This window comes from Cupressus sempervirens, chromosome 5 (genome assembly GCF_028749045.1).
Source record: "Cupressus sempervirens isolate cs-2001-9-10 chromosome 5, ASM2874904v1, whole genome shotgun sequence".
NCBI classification, from domain to species: Eukaryota; Viridiplantae; Streptophyta; class Pinopsida; order Cupressales; family Cupressaceae; genus Cupressus; species Cupressus sempervirens.
In genome coordinates, this window is record NC_143122.1 from 689,080,629 (window position 1) to 689,102,902 (window position 22,274).

The 22,274-nt window shown below is 31.3% G+C and overlaps 1 protein-coding gene across 2 annotated transcripts in view; it reads left to right on the top strand.

Annotated features, from left to right (window-relative positions):
* LOC149557824 (uncharacterized) overlaps positions 1 to 9,820 on the top strand; it is a 212,898-nt gene extending 203,078 nt beyond the window's left edge. The window contains exon 14 of one of the 2 annotated variants that reach the window (XM_089832312.1): positions 9,481 to 9,820. In XM_089832312.1, the coding sequence (XP_089688438.1) occupies positions 9,481 to 9,528 (48 nt within the window). In that variant the 3' untranslated portion in view covers positions 9,529 to 9,820. Of the gene's footprint in view, positions 1 to 5,847; positions 5,943 to 9,480 lie in introns of those variants that run through there. The other variant, XM_089832313.1, reaches the window with a different exon arrangement.
* The last annotated feature ends 12,454 nt before the right edge of the window (positions 9,821 to 22,274 follow it).

Genomic DNA, 22,274 nt, shown 5'->3' on the forward strand with positions numbered 1-22,274 from the left:
GAGCTCAATCAATTATTAACTTTATTTACTGCAGGTGACAACCAATTGCTGAAGCCACTCATTGCACTGCCAAAAAACAGACCTACTAAAAATAGTAAGTCTACAGTTGGGACCCCCAAAACACCCTGTCGGCTCACGAGGGTCGCTATGATGAGCTAACTCTATCAACTGCGTAGACCTACCAAAAACGGGAACATTACAGTCCTCCCTCCCCAAGATTGCTTATCTTCAAGCAATTCGACATGATACAAAAACCATCACCAGGATCCCATAAGAAGCAAGTGATGTCCCCGCCCTCACTGAACTAACAAACTGCCAATACCATCAATATAACCTATAACATGACCTGCAATATAACAATGAACACTTGTGCCCAAGTGTGACCTATAATCAGATCCATAGAAGGTCCTAGTATGCCCTTTGCACTAACATAATCATTTTGCCAAATCATCGGACTTAGGTACAAACAAACTCTGCACAACATATGATTCTTGCACAAATCTAAAGTAGTACAGACTCCCCATAAAATATACCTCACTACGTTCCTCAGTAGAATCCTGGTCATCTTTAGTAACCCTTGTAGAAGATAAAGCCACAAGAGAACTAGGTGCAGTATGTGGTTCTCTGTTGCTCTTAACAAATGCACTCACCTCCATTGTATCCACAATGACCACATCCTCATTAGAATTGGAAAATTTAGAAACACCATCAACTGCCACAATAGGAAACTGAATTGTATGTGCAAATGGTGTAAATTGAGCCCAACTCCACTTAGTTGAGTGATCATTGTCAACCTCAAAATCAATAACATGCATACTATGAACAACACACACCTGAACATCTAATGTACTACTACTAAGCACCTTACTAGATGACTCATTTATCACAGAAGTAGCTGTAGATATATCATCGCACACACTTAGCCCTATTACCACTACATCCTTAGGAGAAGTACGCCCTCTGCGTTTATAATATCTACCTAGAATGAATCTTCTATCACCATCCATAATGTCGGTAACCAAATAACAAAACTAATATGAAAATCTTCAAAGCCATCATTAATAATAATTGAGTCCAATTCCTGAAGGCTAGTAGGAAACCATTTTGATACCACTATAAAAACTCTAGGTATGCTTTCAATGGAATTGCCAATGTCTATGAACAATATTACTGTGTCTTTGTTTTATTTAATTTTCAGTAATTATCAGAAGTACATGGAAAATGTTGAATCTAACAATTCAGCTTCATATTACATATAAATTTATTGAAGTAAGGAAAACAATATCTGAAAACATAACAATAACCAAACTCTCATTAATCAACAATAGCAGTGAACTTGATTTTATCCGTACCACAGTCCTTGCAATTACCAGTTGAGAGAATAGCCTAGAATATATATAAGAGTCGAATCCTTAACACAACATCTTCTCTAATCTCCTCAACGTAAGCCAAGGAAACTGTCAAACAGTTTGATATTAATTCGAATGGCCTCCAATGTAGAACACAACCAGGAAAAGAATGATGCCCACCTACAATGTACAATGCCAGTTGCATAGACATGACAATGCAGATTCCCAATCTAGGTTATTTCTTCATGTAAAATCTCAAGTCTAGTAGCACACCAACTCTTAGCTTGACGTCTAGCTGATACAATCTTAGATGCAACCCAAGTAGTAAAAAATGACAATTACATTACCTCCAGTCGATTATCAAATCGATTTCCAGATGCACACATTACAATCAATATTATTCAAAATGCCTATCTCCGTAGCCACAATGAACACAATTGTAGAATTACGACAATTGCTTACCTCAACACAATTGCCAATGATGATCCTTAGACTTCTTCAAACCCTCAGGTAGAAAATTCAAGCAAAGAAAATAAGATATTCTAGATTATTCTCCTTAGCTACAAGAATATAGTAGGAGAATGTTGGCCAATTGTATACTTTAGCACAATAGCCAATAACTTCTTAGATGAGACCCTTCTTCTTGAGCGAGCTCACAAGTTAGAGATCATAAAAAGCCACAAAGGCACAAAAAACAAATATATTTTTCAAGTGTGCTTTTCCCAATGAAATGAGCTTTCATTTATAATCCTTCATTGGCCAAAGTTTCCTAAAAATGCCACTTTAGAAATTATGGAAGTTTCCCAAAAGAACTTAACGCTAGAAACTTTCCAACACACTTTTGAGAAATCACTTAATGCCATTATTATAACAATATAAACATTATTATAATAATGCAACTTAATAATTAGTGAATAAATAAAAGCTCAAACAATTATTAACTTTATTTACTGCAGGTGACGACCAACTGCCGAAGCCACCCATTGCACTGCCAAAAAATAGACCTACTAAAAATAGTAAATTTAGAGCTGGGACCCCCAAAACACACTAGCAATTGACGAGGGTCGCTATGATGAGCTAACTCCATCAACTACATAGACCTGCCAAAAACGCGAACATTACACAAATATTATAAATATTATCATATTGGTTTAGTATTCTTTTTTTCTTTGTTAACAATGCTATTATATTGTTAGCTTGTTTTAATAGCAATTATTATTAAGAATTACAAAACATTCATTTCAAGCATGACTTTGAACTTAACACACTATTTTGCATGCCTTTTGGTTTGTGAGATTTCATGTAGACTTTGATTGTTGCTATGTTGACAACATTAATTTTATTGTTGAGAACATGACTTCATGATATCTACTCGAAGCAATATCTATGTAATAATAGAAAAAATACAAGTTACAGCCACAATGCAGACATTTGAATATTCATAAAAGTAATGAGCCTCCTCTTTATAAAGAAATTACTATATTAAAAGTACTTGTTTTCCCATAATTAATCATAGTAGCTTATAAAACTAGACATTTGGGGGATGCATGGTTGTTGCTTAAGTCATAGTTATAGAACTTTGTGAGTCCTGTGATGAGCTAAGGCTCTAGAGTCTTTCTCTAGGTTCAGCCTTGATTGAGTCCTACAAAGCCCTGAAGGACTTGTTGAGTTTGATTGGGTTTGCAAGTTTCATGGACAGGACTTTGATGTGGCCAGATATCATATAAAATAAACCTGAAAACTCATTATTTGATAGTTTTCATGGACATTGTATCAAAGCAAGAAGGAATAGTTTAAGGACAATGGAAATTATGAGTGAACGCTACAGTTATACGTATATCTGGAGGTCTTAGGTGGCCATTTTTTCCATTATTGGACCTAGGTTTTTTAATCTTCAAAGCCTTGGAAAATAAATATCCTATGATAATGGAAAGGAGTTGCCTCAGTGAAGGAGAGAAACTAGGATACATCAATTCCTCTTAATTCTATAACTACACTGTGATTCTCAACTTTTATCTTCATAGACCTGGTGATCTAACAAAGATGTTGAGGCTAGTATTATACTATTTTGTCATTGATGTGAAATCAGACTGTTACATTTGTATATTGAACAGATTATATCAATATTTGCATAGTGGATAAGGGTTGTGGATCGATTTTCTCTTACGAGAATTATGTGCACAGTGCCTACTCCGCTGGTCTGGGGTATAGGACTGGACTTAGTCTCCAACATTTGGTAGCCGCAACTTGTAGCTCAGTTGACTAGGGCTTAAGGTTTGGTCCCTTGAGGTCATAGGTTTAGCTTAACTTTGTAGTGGAGAAGGGCTATAAGTTAGTTTCCCTTATGGGAATTATGTGCCAAGTGCTTGTTTTGCTGGTCCACAGTATAGGACTAGACTTTGACTCCAACATTTTATGGTTATCGTTAGGCTAGGTGGTGGGGACACCCCCATGTTAAAAAAAAAAAGATCGTAAACATTGATATCAATTGGTATGTCATGTTGTTGAAGCATACATACACATAAACATTTGTTTATATATTCACATAGACATATTTGTCATTTGTTGCATCATAAATTTGCTGAAATCAAGGATTGTGAATTATTCCTCAATATGATACGTGTTGATGCATATCAAAATTTTCTGTTTAAAATTTGTCAGTTGGCCTTCAAAGAGTATGCACTAGTTAGTAGATACTGAGAAATGTTTATCATATTCAAGCAACATTCAAATCTCATATTTTGATATAAGTTTGAACTTTTGATTCTATGGACCTCACATTCTATGAATATTGTAGATATTGGACAGTGACACTTTAGATTTCTAATGTGTTAATTAGTGTAATTTATTTCCTTTAGAAATTTGCATTTATACTTATGTAATCAATGTAAACTTGTGTATTTGTGCAAAGTAGCTTCGATGTATCTCAATTATAATTGAACAAATGATACATGAGAAAAGTTTTAAACCCTAAAAACTCATTGATTTTCTTGGGTTTTTCAATTCTAGTTTCTGTCTAGTTCAAGTCTGACTCTTAGTAAAAAATCAACTCTCCAAGTCCTAGACGAGTCTAAGTTTTGTAATTTTGGCTTCAATTATTATCAAATAGAAATACTTAGTTAAATGGAAAAAGTTTGTATATTATCACAATAGGAGCCACAAGTCCCAAAGCTAAAGTTAGGCTAACCATAAAATAGAGCCACTTTCTAAGAGAGGGGGCTTTGAACATGTAGGAATGAACCTAAGCTTGCATTGATGAGTGGCTCTACATACTCTAAGTAGACATGCAATGTCCATTGATAAAATCAGCCTAATCCCTATAAGATCTTAGCCTAAGAAGGAAGCTTTTCTCCATTACATGGGTGTATGCTTCTTGTCCCCAAAGGACTCATTCCAGTTCCCAAAACTTTTTAGGGACAACAAGACAAATATAAAATGTACCTCAACTATCTCTGACTTCAAAAAATTGTTGTTAACTATAAGAACATCCCTTGACATATGGCGATAGATAACTATCCCCAAAATGCCAAGGGGTTGCCCAAAACTTCCCCCATTTATCCTCAAAATGAAAAAAATTGCCCCCTACACATGCAGATAGTTTTTGGCATTATTTTTTTTTTTAAATATCATTTTCCCAAAGCCACAATGTAGGGGGCACACAAGGTTTGAATTTGTGTCTAGGAATGGTAAAATTATCATTCAAACGAAGTTCAATAGTGAAAAAAATGGCAAAACTTTTGTGATTAAATGCTTTTAAAATATTTATCTAGTTAAAAATAAATAAAATAAATTTTTTAATTTTAAATATTATAATATATTAAAATTATAACTCTAAAATTTAGTATTAATTTTTTAATATTCATCATAATAAACATATTAAGTTTTACAAATAAACTAATATTATGTTAAGATATTTATATATTATGTAAAAATACATTGATGTTTAAGACTAGATGTATGCTTGAGACATTTTGATTTGGATATTTATAGTGATAGGTCATGGTTTTGATGTTTGATACTTGTTTTAATATTGTTATACTGATTTATAATGGTACTATAGTCATTTATGTTGTTATATTATTGTTCTAATGGTGGATCTGTAATTTATTTGCATATTGTCTTGTTTATGTCAAGTATTGACATATCCTACTTACCCTTACTGTATTCTATAATTTCTTAGTATACTTCAAAAAACTCAAAAAATAGGCATGCACACGCATGGACGCATAATATTGTTATACTGATTTATACTGCTACTATAATCATTTATGTTGTTATACTATTGATGCAATGATGGATTTGTCATTTATTCTCATATTGTCTTGTTTATATCAAGTATTGACTTATCTTACTTACCCTCATTGTATTTATAATTTCTGAATATATTTCAAAAAACTCAAAATGCACATATACAAGTGCCCACACTTGCATGCACTGGTTTCTAATTAGTTGCCAATTTGATGTTGTTTTATATCAATTTGGAATCCAATTGATCTAGCGATTGCGCCCAAGTAAGAGGTTTCATGTTTGAGATTTGTTGCTAAAGCTGGAGTTGTCCGAAGTTATTTTTCCTAAACTACTGGGCATCTCTTACTTATTAATTTGTGGGGGCAAATCAAAGAGACATGTTTCATCATTCTTGCCAATGATTTGAGTTCATATTTTGAAGGAATTCACAAATGAATATTGGCGTGGGATTTTAGCTGCTGCAAGAATGATTTTATGTCCAAATATGTCTAGTGCCCATTCATAAACTAGGCTCTTCGATAAACTAGGTTATTGCTTATATTATTTTGCATAGTAATAATTTTAACTTGAAATAATTACAATTGACATTATTTTTCTGGCAGTTCAACTCGGTTTTCATTTTGTGTTTAGTTTATGTGCATTTCTATATATTTGAAAAAAAAAAAAAAAAGAATTGCAAATTTCAAAAACTCAAAAACACAAAAATAAGTCATTATTCAATTTAGTTTTAGAGTGAGGCATTAAGGCTTCTTACAGTGGTATTAGAGCTTGCATTATAAGTGTTTGACAAAATATCAAAACCACCAGAACTGAAGTTATAATTGGTTGGGTTCTTTAGATAAACGTTCTCAACTTCTTTCCAATTGATCCTAATGCGATGAACAGTGCGAGGCAACCAAAATGATGTCACCATTGCAAACAAGCAAAAATTTAGGAGGAAAGAAGGATATTAATGTTTACAGAATCTATAGTAATGGAATCGTCGATGTCAAAGAACTAATAATATTTACTTCAAGGAGTGAATAGTTTCAAGGAGCAATAAACAACAATCAATGTCTTAAAGAAGTTGCCACTGAGAATTAGTAATTATGAAGGAGATAAACAATGATGCATCGATCATGCAATACCATGTACTTGGTATACGTTTTCCAAATGCAATATCCTCTTAGATTTATATTGCTACAATTAAAATTCCTCAAATAATTAATAGAAACATAAGAGAGAAAGAACACAAAAATAAATATTAGAACTCCAAATTATTAATTATTATCTTCCAATTCTCTTCCCTTACAATGTGAGGAAATGCAAATTTAAATACAAATCCAAAATCACCATTTTTTGACAATTTTTTTTTTTCATAAAATTGTTTTTTGCCATTTTTGGTAATTTTTAAAAACAACTTAGAAAAGCTGATTTTTTTCATGAAGCTTGCTAAAATTGAGATAAGATGAACTGTCAGCTAAAATTCAAATTTGGAAGTAATATTTCAAGGTTATTAATAAAAATCAATATTCTAAAAACTAAGAAAAGCATTAAAAGCTTTAAAAAAACTACTAAAAGATCATGCATGAGAAAACTACTAAAAGCTCTTACATCATATATAGAGAATAGGCCATGAATAGACACATCCTTTCATAGAACATGTCTATTCATTAATTAGATAATTAATATAATAACTACTTTAATTTTATATATATATATATATATATATCAAATGTATATATAAAAAATATATTTTATATATAATATGTTTATTAGACTAAAGCTATCAAACATCAACACTCCCTCTTAGTTGACAAGGATAACCACATAAAAATAGATATAACTTCAATGTAATATTACAAATAACAATTTTAAGGATATCTCATTTAATATCTTAGAAGATTTCCACCATTTGATATCACATTCGATATTATGAGTATTTTTTTTCTTCAAAATATCAACATTCGATTTTCACTAAGTACCTAAAATGTTTTGATATCACATCTGATATGAAGAGTATTGATCTCTGAGAATATCAATGATATTCTCCAAATACTCAAAATAGAGTTTGATATCATATATGATATCAAGAGTATTGGCCTCCCAACATATCAATGATATTCACCAAGTACTCAAATAAGGTTTGATATCACATATGATATCAATAGTATTGACCTCCCAGAATATCAATGATATTCACCAAGTACTCAAAATAAGGTTTGACATCACATCTGATATCAAGTGTATTGACCTCTCAGAATACCAATGATATTCACCAAATATTCTTTGAATAATGACCTTCCAAAATGTTGAGATGCAAGACATTCACATATACTCAATTTGTTTGATCTCATAATACAAGTTATTGTAAGATTGCCACCTTACAATAGCTTTTGCAAATACAAGTGACATCATTTGGAAGTTGTCACTTATGATGCACACAGGGGGTAGGCCCATTAAAATCACATAGTCATGCGTATATTCATGAATCCAAGTCCTCTTTCTTGCTACAATTTATTGATCATTGGCGAATACACTACAACATAGTTTACTCTCTCATAGTCAATATGATTGAAATCACCACAGGTTAACTGAATCATAGGGTGATCCCACAATAATGGGTTCCACTTTTTGACCAATTTTGACACAAAAATCAATACTTTTGAAACAAACCTTACATATTTAAAACTATGAATAATTTCAAGATGATGTAAACTAGTGATTTGTAGTACTTTGTTCCTACTTTGTAAGCATATTTTTTAATTAAAAAAAAAAAAAAAAACTATTTAAGTCAATTTTTTCTTCTCCTTCGAAAAGTGGTACATATGACAAATCAATATTTTTAAAGAGTGACAGTCCACTTGACACACATAACTTTTTTTTCTAGAAATGATAATGAGGTAATTCTTTCGGTGTTAATTTGTAACATCAATATCTAGGGGATGCATTTGGTTTGATTCAATTTGGTTAAATATTGTATATTTTATGGAGTTTTGAAGTGACATCAATCATAATTCAGACATACGTTCATTTTGACATAGATAACTTGAACTCAATTTATCATAAATCAATTGTTTTAAAAAAATAGAAAGCTATCTCAAAAAGCTATTTTCTAGATATTTTTCAATTTTTTTTTGAACTAATCTACAAATTTTCTTGAAATGTCAAAGTCAGTTGATGTTCAATTGGTAACAAACCTATAATGAGTTAAACTCATTTGAAAGTCTTAATGAATATAATATGTATTACAATTATAGTTGTTGGAAAGCTTGCTCTGAGCAACATAAATTGACATTTTTTGTTTTATAGTAGGAGATCATTCATTCTCAATTTTGGGGGTCAAAAGAGCCAATTTTATTTTTATTTTCAGAAAAGAGCACCAAAATTTTATAAATTAACATGTTCGCCCGAATATGATGTTTGCACAAACATGTTTTATATGTTTGTGCGAATGTATGTTCGGGAAAACATGTGTGTCTAAATATTTCGACCATCGGAAACTTAATTTGACATGTTCAGGCAAATATGTAAAATAATTGGTGTTCGTGTGAATATGTCAAAAAACAAAAAACATGACATCACCTGCGGAGAGGACAAAAAATTGACAGTGAAGTTGAATGTTTTAAAGTTACTGCGTGAATTTATTAAGGAAAGGGTAAATTTTTTATTTTTATGATTTTTTGATGGGAAACAAAAAAGGAAGGCAAAACAAATATGCAAGAAAGAGATATGATGAATAAGAACAAAGAAATCTTCAGAAGACTGTGGCACATTTTCATCGAATTAAATAAAGTATATATATATATATATATATAATTTATTTATTTTTATGGTCTTAAATTTAATTATGTTTCAATCTTTTTTTAAAATCTAATTTGATTTATTTATGAACTTGTTGCAGACAATCAATAAGGTGAAGGAAATGTTGAAGAAGACTCAACAAAAGTAGAAGTGCATATGGAAAAGGATCAGGAACACTCCCTATGGAATCTCAAACAATGAATGTTAAAGAAGGTTCAAGATCACCTCCCTATAGAGGTTCAAATAACAGAAGTTAGAGAAGGGTCAGAATCTTTCACTACATAATCTCAAACAATGAATGTTGGAGAAGGGCCAAGATCACTCCCTGTAGAAATTCTAGTGATAGAAGTCAGAGAAGGGTCAGTATCAGGTGTAGGAACTGGTATGGACAAACCCATAAATATTGCCCAATCTATAAAGAATGATATTTCTCATAAAAATTTAGATCATTTACTTAAAATGGATGTGGATGAATTGAGAGCATTTGCAACTACTATTCGACTCTTAAGTTTGTTTAAAAAAAGGTCAATGAATAAGAAGATAAGAGAAATTATGACTAAATTTGATAACACTAAAACACTTGAACAAGCTCAGTTGCTTTCATTTTTTCTTACACAAAAGAAGTTGCAAGAGATATTGAAATTGTTAGGTGTAGACACAACATCAAAGAAGAAAAGATTTTCTAACATACAAATTGATGTGATTGAAAATGTTAAACAAAGTTTGATAAACATAGGAAAATAGTCTCGAACTAAAGATATGTCCATGGTAAGAAAAGTGATGTTGATGTCTATTGTAAATAAGAATATGACCCAAAATAGACAAATATCTTCAATTTCGTTTGAAATGGGTTTTAATAGGAAAACAATGAGAGAATATGATAAGAGAAGATTAATTCTGGATGATAGTATTATGGAAGACAATTGGGCAATCATGTCTAAAGCACCTCATTCTGATAAGATTGAAGTTGGATTAAAAAATTTAGTCATATCATTTTGGATTGATAACGCTCATCCTTCATCAAATAGTAGAGATGCTATTGGGTATAGGATTGCATCTAGTCAGTATGAACATATACAAAACATTGGTTGGGCACAACACGAGTTATATGTGTCATTTTGTTGTGAATATCCTAGTGTAAACATTGGGCAAACATTGTTTGAAAAATTGAAGCCATACTTGGTGAGGTCAAACAAAGTGTTTGAAACATGTTGTCGTTATCATATTGCGTTTGTAGAAGACACATATGGTTTTCATGTTGCTCCTCCTATTAGGAGAAGTGAGTTTATATCATCCATTCTACGTGACAAAATAGATGATCGAGCTGGTCAAATAAATTACATCAAAGGATTATGTGGAACATGTGGTGAATTGGTTCTATTTCCGTTTTGGGTCCTTTAAAACCTATTTTTACTTAATCAAAACATGTGATGAATTGGCTCTATTTCCTTTGGAAATTGAAAATGTTGATGTAACAAAAAAATTGAATTGCAAAAGTTACAAGTATGTGAAGAATGAAACAAAATTGGGGAAAGAGACAAAAAGGTTGGAATATGTTGAAGAGGAGTTACCTATTGTAACATTTATGGATAGATTTAAGAATTTGATTCAACCTTATATTCGTTACGCATTTTTTGCAAAGTGGCAAACACAACAATTTCAAACTTTGAGAGATAATTTCACACTTGGAACAATTGTATTAGTTGTTGATTTTGCTGAGAACTATTCCTTTGTTTATCATAAAGTAATTCAATCAAATTATTTCTTTTCTAAGCAGGTCACTATTATGGTACATGTTTGTTATAGACATGCATAGTTAGATTTGGATGGTGTTTAGAGTACAGTTCAAGGACGAGTAATTAAAAAGGAATATCACTTTTATATAAGTGATGATAAAGAACATGACATTCACTATGTAGAACATTGCTTCAATATGTTCTTTTCTTATTTGAAAGAAAGAGACATAAATATTGATAAACATTATGTTTGGTCTGATGGATGTGCCACACAATTCAAATCATTTAGACCTTTTTATGCATTATTTAGATATCATCGCAATGAGAATATAAAACACATGGAATTTCTTCAACAGTGGCCATGGAAAAGGTGAACATGATGGTACTGGAGCTTGCATCAAACGTGCTTTGCGAAAACATTGAATGAATTATTAGGGAGTTTTTATAAATGATGCACATGATGCTGTTGAATGGTGTAAGACACATTTTGCATCAGACAAGGTCAGGACATCATCAAGAACGAGTCGACAGGTACCATATAGAGTCTTTTGGAGATAATAGGTATGGATGTGCACATTTGTTTAATTTTATGCAATTAGGTTTTAAAATTTTATTTTTAAGTTTTATCATTCAATTCATTGAAGTTTAAATTTAATTTGTCCATATTTTCAATTTAATGAACTTTTAGGTGTTAATAGAAAAAAATGCATGGTTGCAAAAGGATAGAAAAGACATGTTTCTTACATTCAGTCATGAGCATAAATAATTGCAATTGGACATTGAAGACAAGAGAATACTCATGTTTTTGTGACAGTTGCATTGATGAAGACTATCAAGAATGCATCAATCAAACACATGGATATACAGATGCATGGATTTTGGTACCACTTGATGTTATCGAGACATTTGGTAAAGATGATCAAAATTTTGATGATATTCCATTGATTTTTGATGATTATAATCATATCTTTGGATTGGTAAAAGTGGGCAAGTATCATAAAAATTAATCTCAGGTTGTTATTTATTTATCAATGAACTATCTTATATATACTATACACATGTATGCATACTTGTTATGCAAGATATGTCTTTGCAATGATTGCTAAGCCTAGAAATCATGAAGGTGTCAATTATTATTTATTGCGATGTACTATAAAGAGGACAAACTCATATGATCCTGAAGAAAGTGATGAAATGTTGTTCCCCATAGGTATTATACATACATGTGCACGTACATATATATGAATTTATATATATCTAGATAACTTTATATCTATCAAATTTTAAAATATTTAAATTTGTGGTGCAGGTTCTGTTGTGATACAAGGAACATATTTGAAGCAAGACAAAATAGTCCAACATGGAATACACTTTGTTGATTATCAACATAACAAGAAGGTTTTACAATACAACCACCTGGTCGTTGCTACCGGCCTTTGTCTATATCCAGTCAAATTTAAGCATGTACGTCGCAAGTGGAGACTAGACAATGAAGATCATGATAATATATTACATGTTATAAATGTACATCATGGTTGAACTGACCTTTGAGATGGTAGATAATTTAATTTAAATCAAAATTTAAGACCTTTGAATGTAGACAATTAGAAGGGATGAATGTTATATGTATTTAATAATATTATCTTAAAGGTTTTAGATATATTACTTCTTCTTAAGATTTATTTTATAATAATTTGAATTAATTTAAAGTTGTTCGCGTTGATATATCAAATTTCAGGACTTTTAAATGTATACATTTTAATAATACTAATTACCATTGGTGAAGGTTATTAAGAATATTGTATTTTGTAAAAGTTTTTTCAAATAGTGTTTTGGCTTACCTGCTAGTATATTTTTATCCACATAAAACAAATATGTATCTTTATTCCTACTAATAAATAATTAGAATTTATAAATGCGTCATTTTAATAATATTAATTACAATCCTAAACTAAAGATTATGTTATCATTAGTTTGTTAAAAAACTATATATTAATGTTAGTTTATTGTAGGGTCATACTCTTAGTTTATTAATGTGTTTTAAAATGTACACATTTTAATAATATTAATTACCATGGATGAATAATAAGAACTTGATCTAAATAGGCAATACAAGTTAGTTGGAACTTGCACAATCATTAGATATATATGTATCAAAGACAATTTAATAGATTAGAATTCTTTTATCAACTTCTTTTCAAACTATTGAATTTCATCTCATTTTGTGGTTTTAATTGTACAATCATACTCTTAGTTATCATTAGTTTATTAAAAAACTATATATTAATGTTAGTTTATTGTAGGGTCATATGCTTAAATTTAGTTTATTAATGTGTTTTTAAATGTATAAATTTTAATAATTATATTAATTACCATGGATGAAGATTGTTAAGAATATTATATTTTGTAAAAGTTTTTTAAAATAATGTATTGGCTTACCTGGTTAGCATATTTTTATCCACATAAAACTAATTTTATCTTTAGCCCTACTAATTGATTTAACAAATATGTATCTTTAGTCTTACTAATTGATTTAACAAATTTGTATCTTTAGTCCTACTAATTGATTTACCAAATATGTATCTTTAGTCCTACTAATTGATTATTTTATAATGATTACAAATAAATATAATGTTTTAAATTTGTAATCTAAATCATTTGGGTTAATTTAGTAGTTTTAAGCACCTATATTAATTCAATTCAATCACCCTATATTATTATTTTTCAAATTATAAATTAGGTTCATAGATCAATTTGGAACTTCTTCATATTTAACTATTGAAGTAGGTAAAGAGAAGTTAATTTGATTATTTTATAATGATCACCGAAAAATCTAAAGTTTAAAATCTATAATCTAATTCATGAAGAATGTTATACTAAAATACAAAAAAATACACATACATGTACATCTCAAGAATAAACATCTACATTTAATATCTCTACTAAAATGCATACATATGCAAACTGTAAGTCTCGAATAAACATGTATGTAGTAAGATATAAAAACTCATATACATGTGACCATCCAATTACTAAAGCACTAAATAGTCGAATAAATAGTGAAATGTACATGTCATCGAGGTATTGAAAATACACATGTACATTTAAGTCTCTAGAATATAAAAAGTCTCTAATATATAAATGCATCAAAAAATATATAAATCTACTACTATTGGAGGGACCCCTCAGATGCATACGAATAGAATGACCCTCTGATTGAGTCTCCTCTACATCCTGTGGCCGAGGTGCATTAACCAAACCCTACAAATATATATACATTAGAACTATCTACAACTACACACACACACACACACACACACACACACACACACACACACGTGTGTACATGAATTATACGAGTGCATATATCTAGTTTGAAATATAAATAACTTTACAAACTATTTAAAACTTGTACTTGAGCACTACTAGGTGTCTCAATAGAATCATCTCTTTGACGTACATGCCCTGTCTACATGATTTATTATAACTTAAATTAAATATCTATTTGAATTAAAATTTTAAATTTCACACACACACACACACACACACACACACACACACACACACACACATTGACAGTAGAGGTGCATCGATAGATCATGAGGTGGAGGATGATCATAAGATTCCATTGTATCATCTATCGATGCAACTCTACTATCAACATCCCATCCTAATACACCAACATCATCTCTTGAAACTCCAACACCTACTGAACCACCATCAGCGCCACAATTTCCAACTACTAGTAATGATGAGTAAAGTGGAGCATGCAACTAGTTGGTAATGGTGTAGAATCAGTGCCGGGTTGGAATAACATGTCCATGTATGATGAAAATTCCATGCTCAGACTAGTATCAATCTCAAATAGCCCTCGTAATTGCTCAGCAAAATCATTAAGGCCCCCAGTTGTGATCTTAACATCTCCAACTTGTATGCCTGAGTCATTTGTAGAGTGTCATGAGCCCGATGTAGAATGCTGTGAGCTATGTTGTGTGGCGACTGTCATTGGTGTGGTCTATGCCTATGGAACTATGGGGCTCTGATGGTGTCTAATGGCTTCCATCACTAAGTAAACTGGCATCCCTTGTGTATCATAAATATAACAGATGTTCTACAATAGATCCTCCAAAAAAAAAAGTGCTAAATCCATATGTGTGTACTACCCTGAAAGAGCACGAACATCGCCTAGTACTGGTAGTCCATCAGCTCTATATGCCTCATCAAGGGAGGTGCTTGAAGTGTTACTGGATGCCTCTGAAGATGGTCAACTTGGATGACTACGTCAAGTGTGAATATAACTATGGTGCTCTGATGGCATCTAATGGTGTCCATCACTAAGTAAACTGGCATCACCTATGTATCAAAAATATAACAAATAATCTGCAATAGATCCTCCAAAAAATATAACGCTAAATCCATATGTGTGTGGTATCTTGAAAGAGCATGAACATCGCTTGGTACTAGTAGTCCAGTAACTATGCCTCATCAAGGGAGGTGATTGAAGTGCTATTGGATGCCTCTGAAGATGGTTGACTTGGACGACTCCGTCGAGTGTGAATATAACAACTAAGAGAATCAGATGTGATACTAGCAGCTGTAGATGCAATGTGTCCAATACTATTAATTGCTTCCCCTTGGGAAGCAATGACAACTATATCTACAATAGGTGCTAGTGTTGGAGTCACTGAGTAAGTCTTTGTCCAATGAATTGTCTCACATCTGGAGGTGGTAGATGTTGTGCATTGCGATACTAGTCATGATCTGCAATCTAACCACTCTCCCATTTGCAATAATCTAGAATGTTTAAGTAGTTGACATTGAGCCCCATGTGGAACTTAGTGTACAACTGTTGTGCAAAATAAAGAGGTATCTGATCGTTATTATGATAATGACCATGTGTAGCGAAAAAATGAGGATAGATCATACTAGCGATAACAAGATCTTTGCATTGTATCACTCAATAGCCTCTTACTTTGCCCTATGTACCCTCATATGATGGAAAGAGATCTTGTTTGATGAAATCTTTGGAGGCCACCCTCTTGACATCATCAAAAGATGCATCTCCTGCAATCTCAACTCTAAGCTCCCTAGATATGGTAGCTAATACATCAAGGGAAAATGAATGATGAGCTCTAAATCTAGTAGTGAGATCCTATAAACTCCTACATATGGTCAAATATATGTCTCTATATAGACCATCATCGGAGGACAATATAGACTGATCAAATCTAATAACCTCCTGCTCTACAAATGCAAATAATTCATCAATATCAATATGTAGAGGTGGCGAAACAAGACCTCTAGCAGGAGCTGCACTAGGACCTCCAAAAGGAGCCGCATTAGGAGCCACACCAAGAGCTACAACATGAGCCCCACCATGAGCCATATGATGAGCCACAACATGAGCCCCACCATGAGTCGCAACATGAGCCCCACCACGAGCAACACGACGAACTGCACCAGGAGCTGCAATAGGAACAACATCAGGAGCTACAATAGGAACTGCATTAGGAGTTGGAGCAGGAGCCACAACAAGAGTTGCAACAGGAGTTACAATGGGAGCCTCATCACCCTCAGGGTGATGAGCAGGCTGATCGTGTGAGGTCATATCTACAATGATGGAGCTAAGACATATTGTAAATACACATATAATGTATATACATGTAGTCTAGTACACAAATTTTTATTTAAAAGATATGTAATTTCACGTACATCATCTAATCTTTAACACATCAATAATTACATGATTATACATGAGAGTTAGAATTAGAGTTATGGTTTGAGTTTTTAGTTAGGATTAGATTAGGGTTTCATTTAGATTAGGGTTTGAGTTTTCAGTTAGGATTACATTAAAGTTCAAGTTAGATTAGGGTTTGAGTTTTCATTTACCTAATTACTTTAGAGTTTGAGTTAGATTAAAGGGTTTGATTAGGGTTTGATTTCTAGATTAGGGTTTGAGTTTTCAGTTAGGATTACATTAGAGTTCAAGTTAGATTAGGGTTCGAGTTAGATTAAAGGGTTTGAGTTTTTAGTTAACATTACATTAGAGTTTGAGTTAGATTAGGGTTTCGATTTTCAGTTAGGATTATATATTAGGGTTTTAGTTAGATTAGGATTTGAAATTGAAGTTAGGAAATTATATTAGGGTTTGAGTTAGATTAGGGTTTCAATTATGGTTAGGGTTATCTAGTTAGATTAGGGTCACGATCAGATTAAGATTTGAGTTAAAGATTAAGGTTTGATTTAGATAAGGATTTGAGTTCTAGATTAATGGGTTTGGTTAGGGTTACAATTAAATTAAGGCTTGAGTTAGGGTTTGATTTAAAGGTTTGATTTAGATTAGGGTTTGGTTAGGGTTTGATTTCTAGGGTTACAATTAGATTAGGGTATGATTTAGATTAGGGTTTGGTTAGGGTTTGATTTATAGGGTTACGGTTAGATTCTAGGGTTTGTGTTAGATTAGGGTTTGATTATGATTTTATTTAGATTAGGGTTTGAGTTTTTATTTAGGATTAGATTAGGGTTTCAATTTTCAGTTACGATTAGATTACAGTTTGAGTTAGGGTGTGGTTGGGGTTTGATTTGTATGGTTATAATTACATTAGGGTTTGAGTTAGATTAGGTTTTGGTTAGGGTTTCATTTCTAGAGTTACGATTAGATTAGGGTTCATGATTAGGGTTTGATTTATATTCTAGGGTTTGAGTTAGATTAGGGTTTCAATTTTTAGTTAGGATTAGATTAGGGTTATAGTTCTAGGGTTAGATTAGGGTTTTAGTTACAAAACTCTAGGGTTAGATTAGGGTTAAAGAGTTTTCAAGTTAGAGTTAGAGTTAGAGTTAGAGTTAGGGTTAGGGTTATGGTAAGTGTTAAAGGGTTGGAGATAGAGTTCTAATATTTTCTAATTTTTTACACTAATATTTTTTTGGTTTTTTCTAATGTTTTTCTAATCTAATATTTTATTTTTAAAAAAAAATTGTAATATACTTTTCAAATATTTTATAATATTTTTCTAATATTTTCTAATATTTTCTAATGTTACATACTAATTTATTTTCTTTAATGGTAAATTATACTAATATTTCCTAACATTATACTAATTTATTTTTCTAATATTGTAAATTAATGTTGTTTTAATATTTCAAGTAATATTTTTCTAATAATCTACACTATTGTTTTTTTAATATTTTCTAATATTTTTCTAGTATTTTCTAATTTTCAAGACTAATATTTTTAAAAATATTTTCTAATATTTTTGTAATATTTTTTCTAATATTTTCTCATTTTTACTAATATTTTCATAATATTTTTAAATATATTTTTTAATTTTTTCTAATATTTAAATGTAATATTTTTTCTAATGTTTTTCTAATAAAAATAATATTTTTCTAAATTTGTCTCTAATTAAACTAATGTTTTTCTAATAAAATTAATATTTTTATAAATTTATTTTCTAATATTCTACACTTATTTTTAAAATATCTTGTAATGTTTAAATAATATATTGTGATATTTTTCTAATATTTTTTAGACTAATATTTTTAAAAATATTTAAAAATATTTTCTAATATAGATGTAATGTTTTTTCTAATGTTTTTCTAATAAAACTAATATTTTTCTAAATTTATTTCCTAATGTTATACAAATATTTTTTTTGATATTCTTGATTAACTTTTAAAATATTTTTTAATATTTTTCTAATATTCTAAATTATTATTTCGTCATGAACCAAAATTAATTTAATTCTTCCGTAATGTATTTGATTAAATATTTCTTTGAAATATTCATTGCATTACAATTATTTAATTAATTTCGTATTTGGAATTATTATATGAGATGTCCTTCCAATTAATTCCTCTCTCTTTTAATTTCTATCTTATAAAATAATTGCTTCTTCAAAGTATATTAAAATGTATGTATTAATTAAATAGATTACATATTAATTTTAATACATTAATCAAAGTCTTTACTATACTTTGTAAATATTTATTTAAAAAAAAATCCCAAACCTAACCCTAACGTTGGAAATATCATAGACACAATGCTCCAATGCAACAAACTTAAATGTATTAATAACCTTAAATGCAGTATGTAAGGACACACGAAAAAGAAAGGGGAAAAAGATCATAAATTGAAGTAGAGATCGAATTAAATACGGGAATAACAATACTGTATTTCGCAGCTAATAAGCACACTGCTGAACGGATAGGTATCCTTATGGCATCAACATTAGTACTGTACAGAGGAGTATGAGTACCATCGTACACTGCACTGATACTGTCAACAAGCCCGTGGTAGGGGTACAAGTACATTCGATCCTTTGTACGTTCCGAATAGCAGATGCAATAATGTTAAAAGATATATAAACTATCTTTGTTGAATCATGTCATATGGTATTAGCAATGAACAATGTGTATTGTGTAGTTGCGAATTATGAATATTGGAATTCAGTCCAAGACCATTTCAATTATAGTTTGAAATTAATAAGTATTCCGCATGGAAATGAAAATACATATTAAATAGAATGAAATCAACACATGTTACTAAGCTTATATATATATATATATATATATATACATACATATTAAATGGTGAACATTTTAGAATGTCACTAACACATGACATATAAAATATTATAATCAAGAGGATACTGGTACATTATACTTATCGACTTAATAATACTGAGATGCATTTCAAATTATAGTACAAAAAATCTTATCCTCACCCGAATGATGAAATCCTGATATAGGGAGTTGGTGGAGGGAAAGGCAGAGTAATTTCGAGCACTTGTCGAAATCACTTGGAGCTTGTTTCACGTGCCCTCTACACCGTAATTCTACCGTCTCAAGATGATCATCATCTGATGAGAGGAGATGATCTGACACTATAAGGGGAAATCTTCCAGTAAGCCAATAAATTAATTTTTAATGATCAACACCTCCAATATTTTAATAACAATAAGGATCATAGGTTTGTCAATTTGGATGACTTCCTAATTTATGGCCAAATTTTTTTAATATCAGGTTGAAGATTAAAAAGGGGTCATCACAATTGGTATCAGAGCCTGATCCTGCCATCTTGAAAATATAGTAAATGAAAAGAGGAGCAAAAATGAGTGAGAAATTATCTAATGAAATTAGAAATGTTATGGAATAGACAAACCAAACCTTAGCAGAGCAAATAGAAAGATGAAATCAAGCACTTCAAGCACTGCAAATCATGGGGAATTCCATAAACAATCTTAAAAACAATAATTCTGGTGCAAGGGACATAAGTTCAAACCATTCAGGAAATAATGGAGCTTCAGCATGTCAAGTACCCGAACCCCCTTTCTTACCCAAGGAAAGCCCCTCAATGGAAGAAGAGGGATAGACAACCAATACTGCTATTGAGAATGCAAGAGCTTATGCCAACGTTGAACCAAAAATCAAAGAGTTAGTAACATTCAGAGAATTTTGTGAAGCCAACAAACATGAAACCCATAGTAGAGAAAGGAGCCATCAAAATCAAGACTTTAGAAGAAGTAAAGTAAACAAAGTAACACTCCCAAATTTTGATGGATCAGAAAGGTCTACCGCACGCGCTTGGTTACAAAAATTAAACACCTATCTTACCCTTAGTCCAATGACAGAAGAAGATGCACTTCAATTCACAATCCTTCACCTAGAAGGTATGACATATGATTGGTGGCATCATGATCTTATTACTTAAGGGCACCAAAATATTACCTCTTATGAAGAATTTTCTCAAAAACTCATTAAGAGATTTGATACAGGGCATCCTCAAGAAAACTTTAAAAAATTAACTCAAATAAGATAGCAAGGGATAGTAGAGGATTATATTAAAGAATTCCAAAAGATCTTGGTCCAAGTCATAGGAGTAGATGATGAACGCTCTACATACTTGTTCATAGAAGGATTAAGAGATTCATTAAAGGGTCTAGTAAGTGCCCGAAAACCTTCATCTTTAGATGATGCTTTTGAAACAATATTAAGATTGGAAGTTTCAAACACAAATGACAAATCCTAGAATAAACCTAATACAAAAAATCACAAAAAAGATAAATCCTAAAAAAAGTACATTCCTACGAAGGATCAATAAGAACTAAAGAAGAAAAAATTATGCTTTAAATGCCAAAAGTCATGGGAACTAGGCCATAATTGTAGCTGAAAAAGAAACACTTGTCACCATTGTGGAATGGACTGGGTACCCGGACATAGATGTAAAAAAAGAGGTTGCATCCAAAGAATGGAAGAAGACTTGGAAGAAGAAAAGGTCAACAAAAAAGAAAAATATGACAAAGGCAATGAAGAAGAGACAGAGGGAGAAGAATATGGAGTGATAGCCACTATGACTCAAACCTCAAAAAATCGAGTCTTAAGAATTAGATGCACTCTTAATGGACATAAAGTCATTGCATTGGTTGATGGTGGAGCATCCCACAACTACATTGATGAAAAACTTGTTAACAGAATGAAATTAAAAACTGAGAAGTTCAAAGGTTTTATTGTTGTTCAAGCCACAGGATCATTAGTGCGATGTACAAAGGTGATTCCACAACAAGAGATCACTTTAGGAAGAAAGCACACCGTCAGAGAAGATCTACATGTGGTTCCACTAGATTCAGATATAATTTTGGGAGGTCCATGGATATTTTCTCTGGGATGTTTTAAGTTTGACCTTCCAAACTTGAAAATCCATTTTGAGCACAAGGGAGAAGAAATAACATTGGAAGGAATACTTGATGATTCTGCAAAATTGGTTTCATGCAAAAGAATAGAAAGAATACTACGGCATGGTCAAGGAGAATGGGTTGCACAATGCTTAGTATTAAACAAATCCACACCACAAAAATTAGCTATCCATATAGATATTGAACCTATCATTGAGAAACATCGGAGGGTGTTTGAAGAAATTCCACTAAGATTGCCACCCAAAAGAGGATTTGAACATATTATAGAATTGGAAAAGGATGCTAAACCAGTGATCACCACCCCTTACCAACATCCTCAAAAGCACAAAGATGAAATTGAAAAGGCTATCCAAGAACTCCTAGCAATGGGGCATATTCAACCTAGTTCCAGTCCTTTTGCATCTCCCATAGTATTAGTGAAAAAGAAGGATGGGACAATGAGAATGTGTATAGATTATCGGGCACTA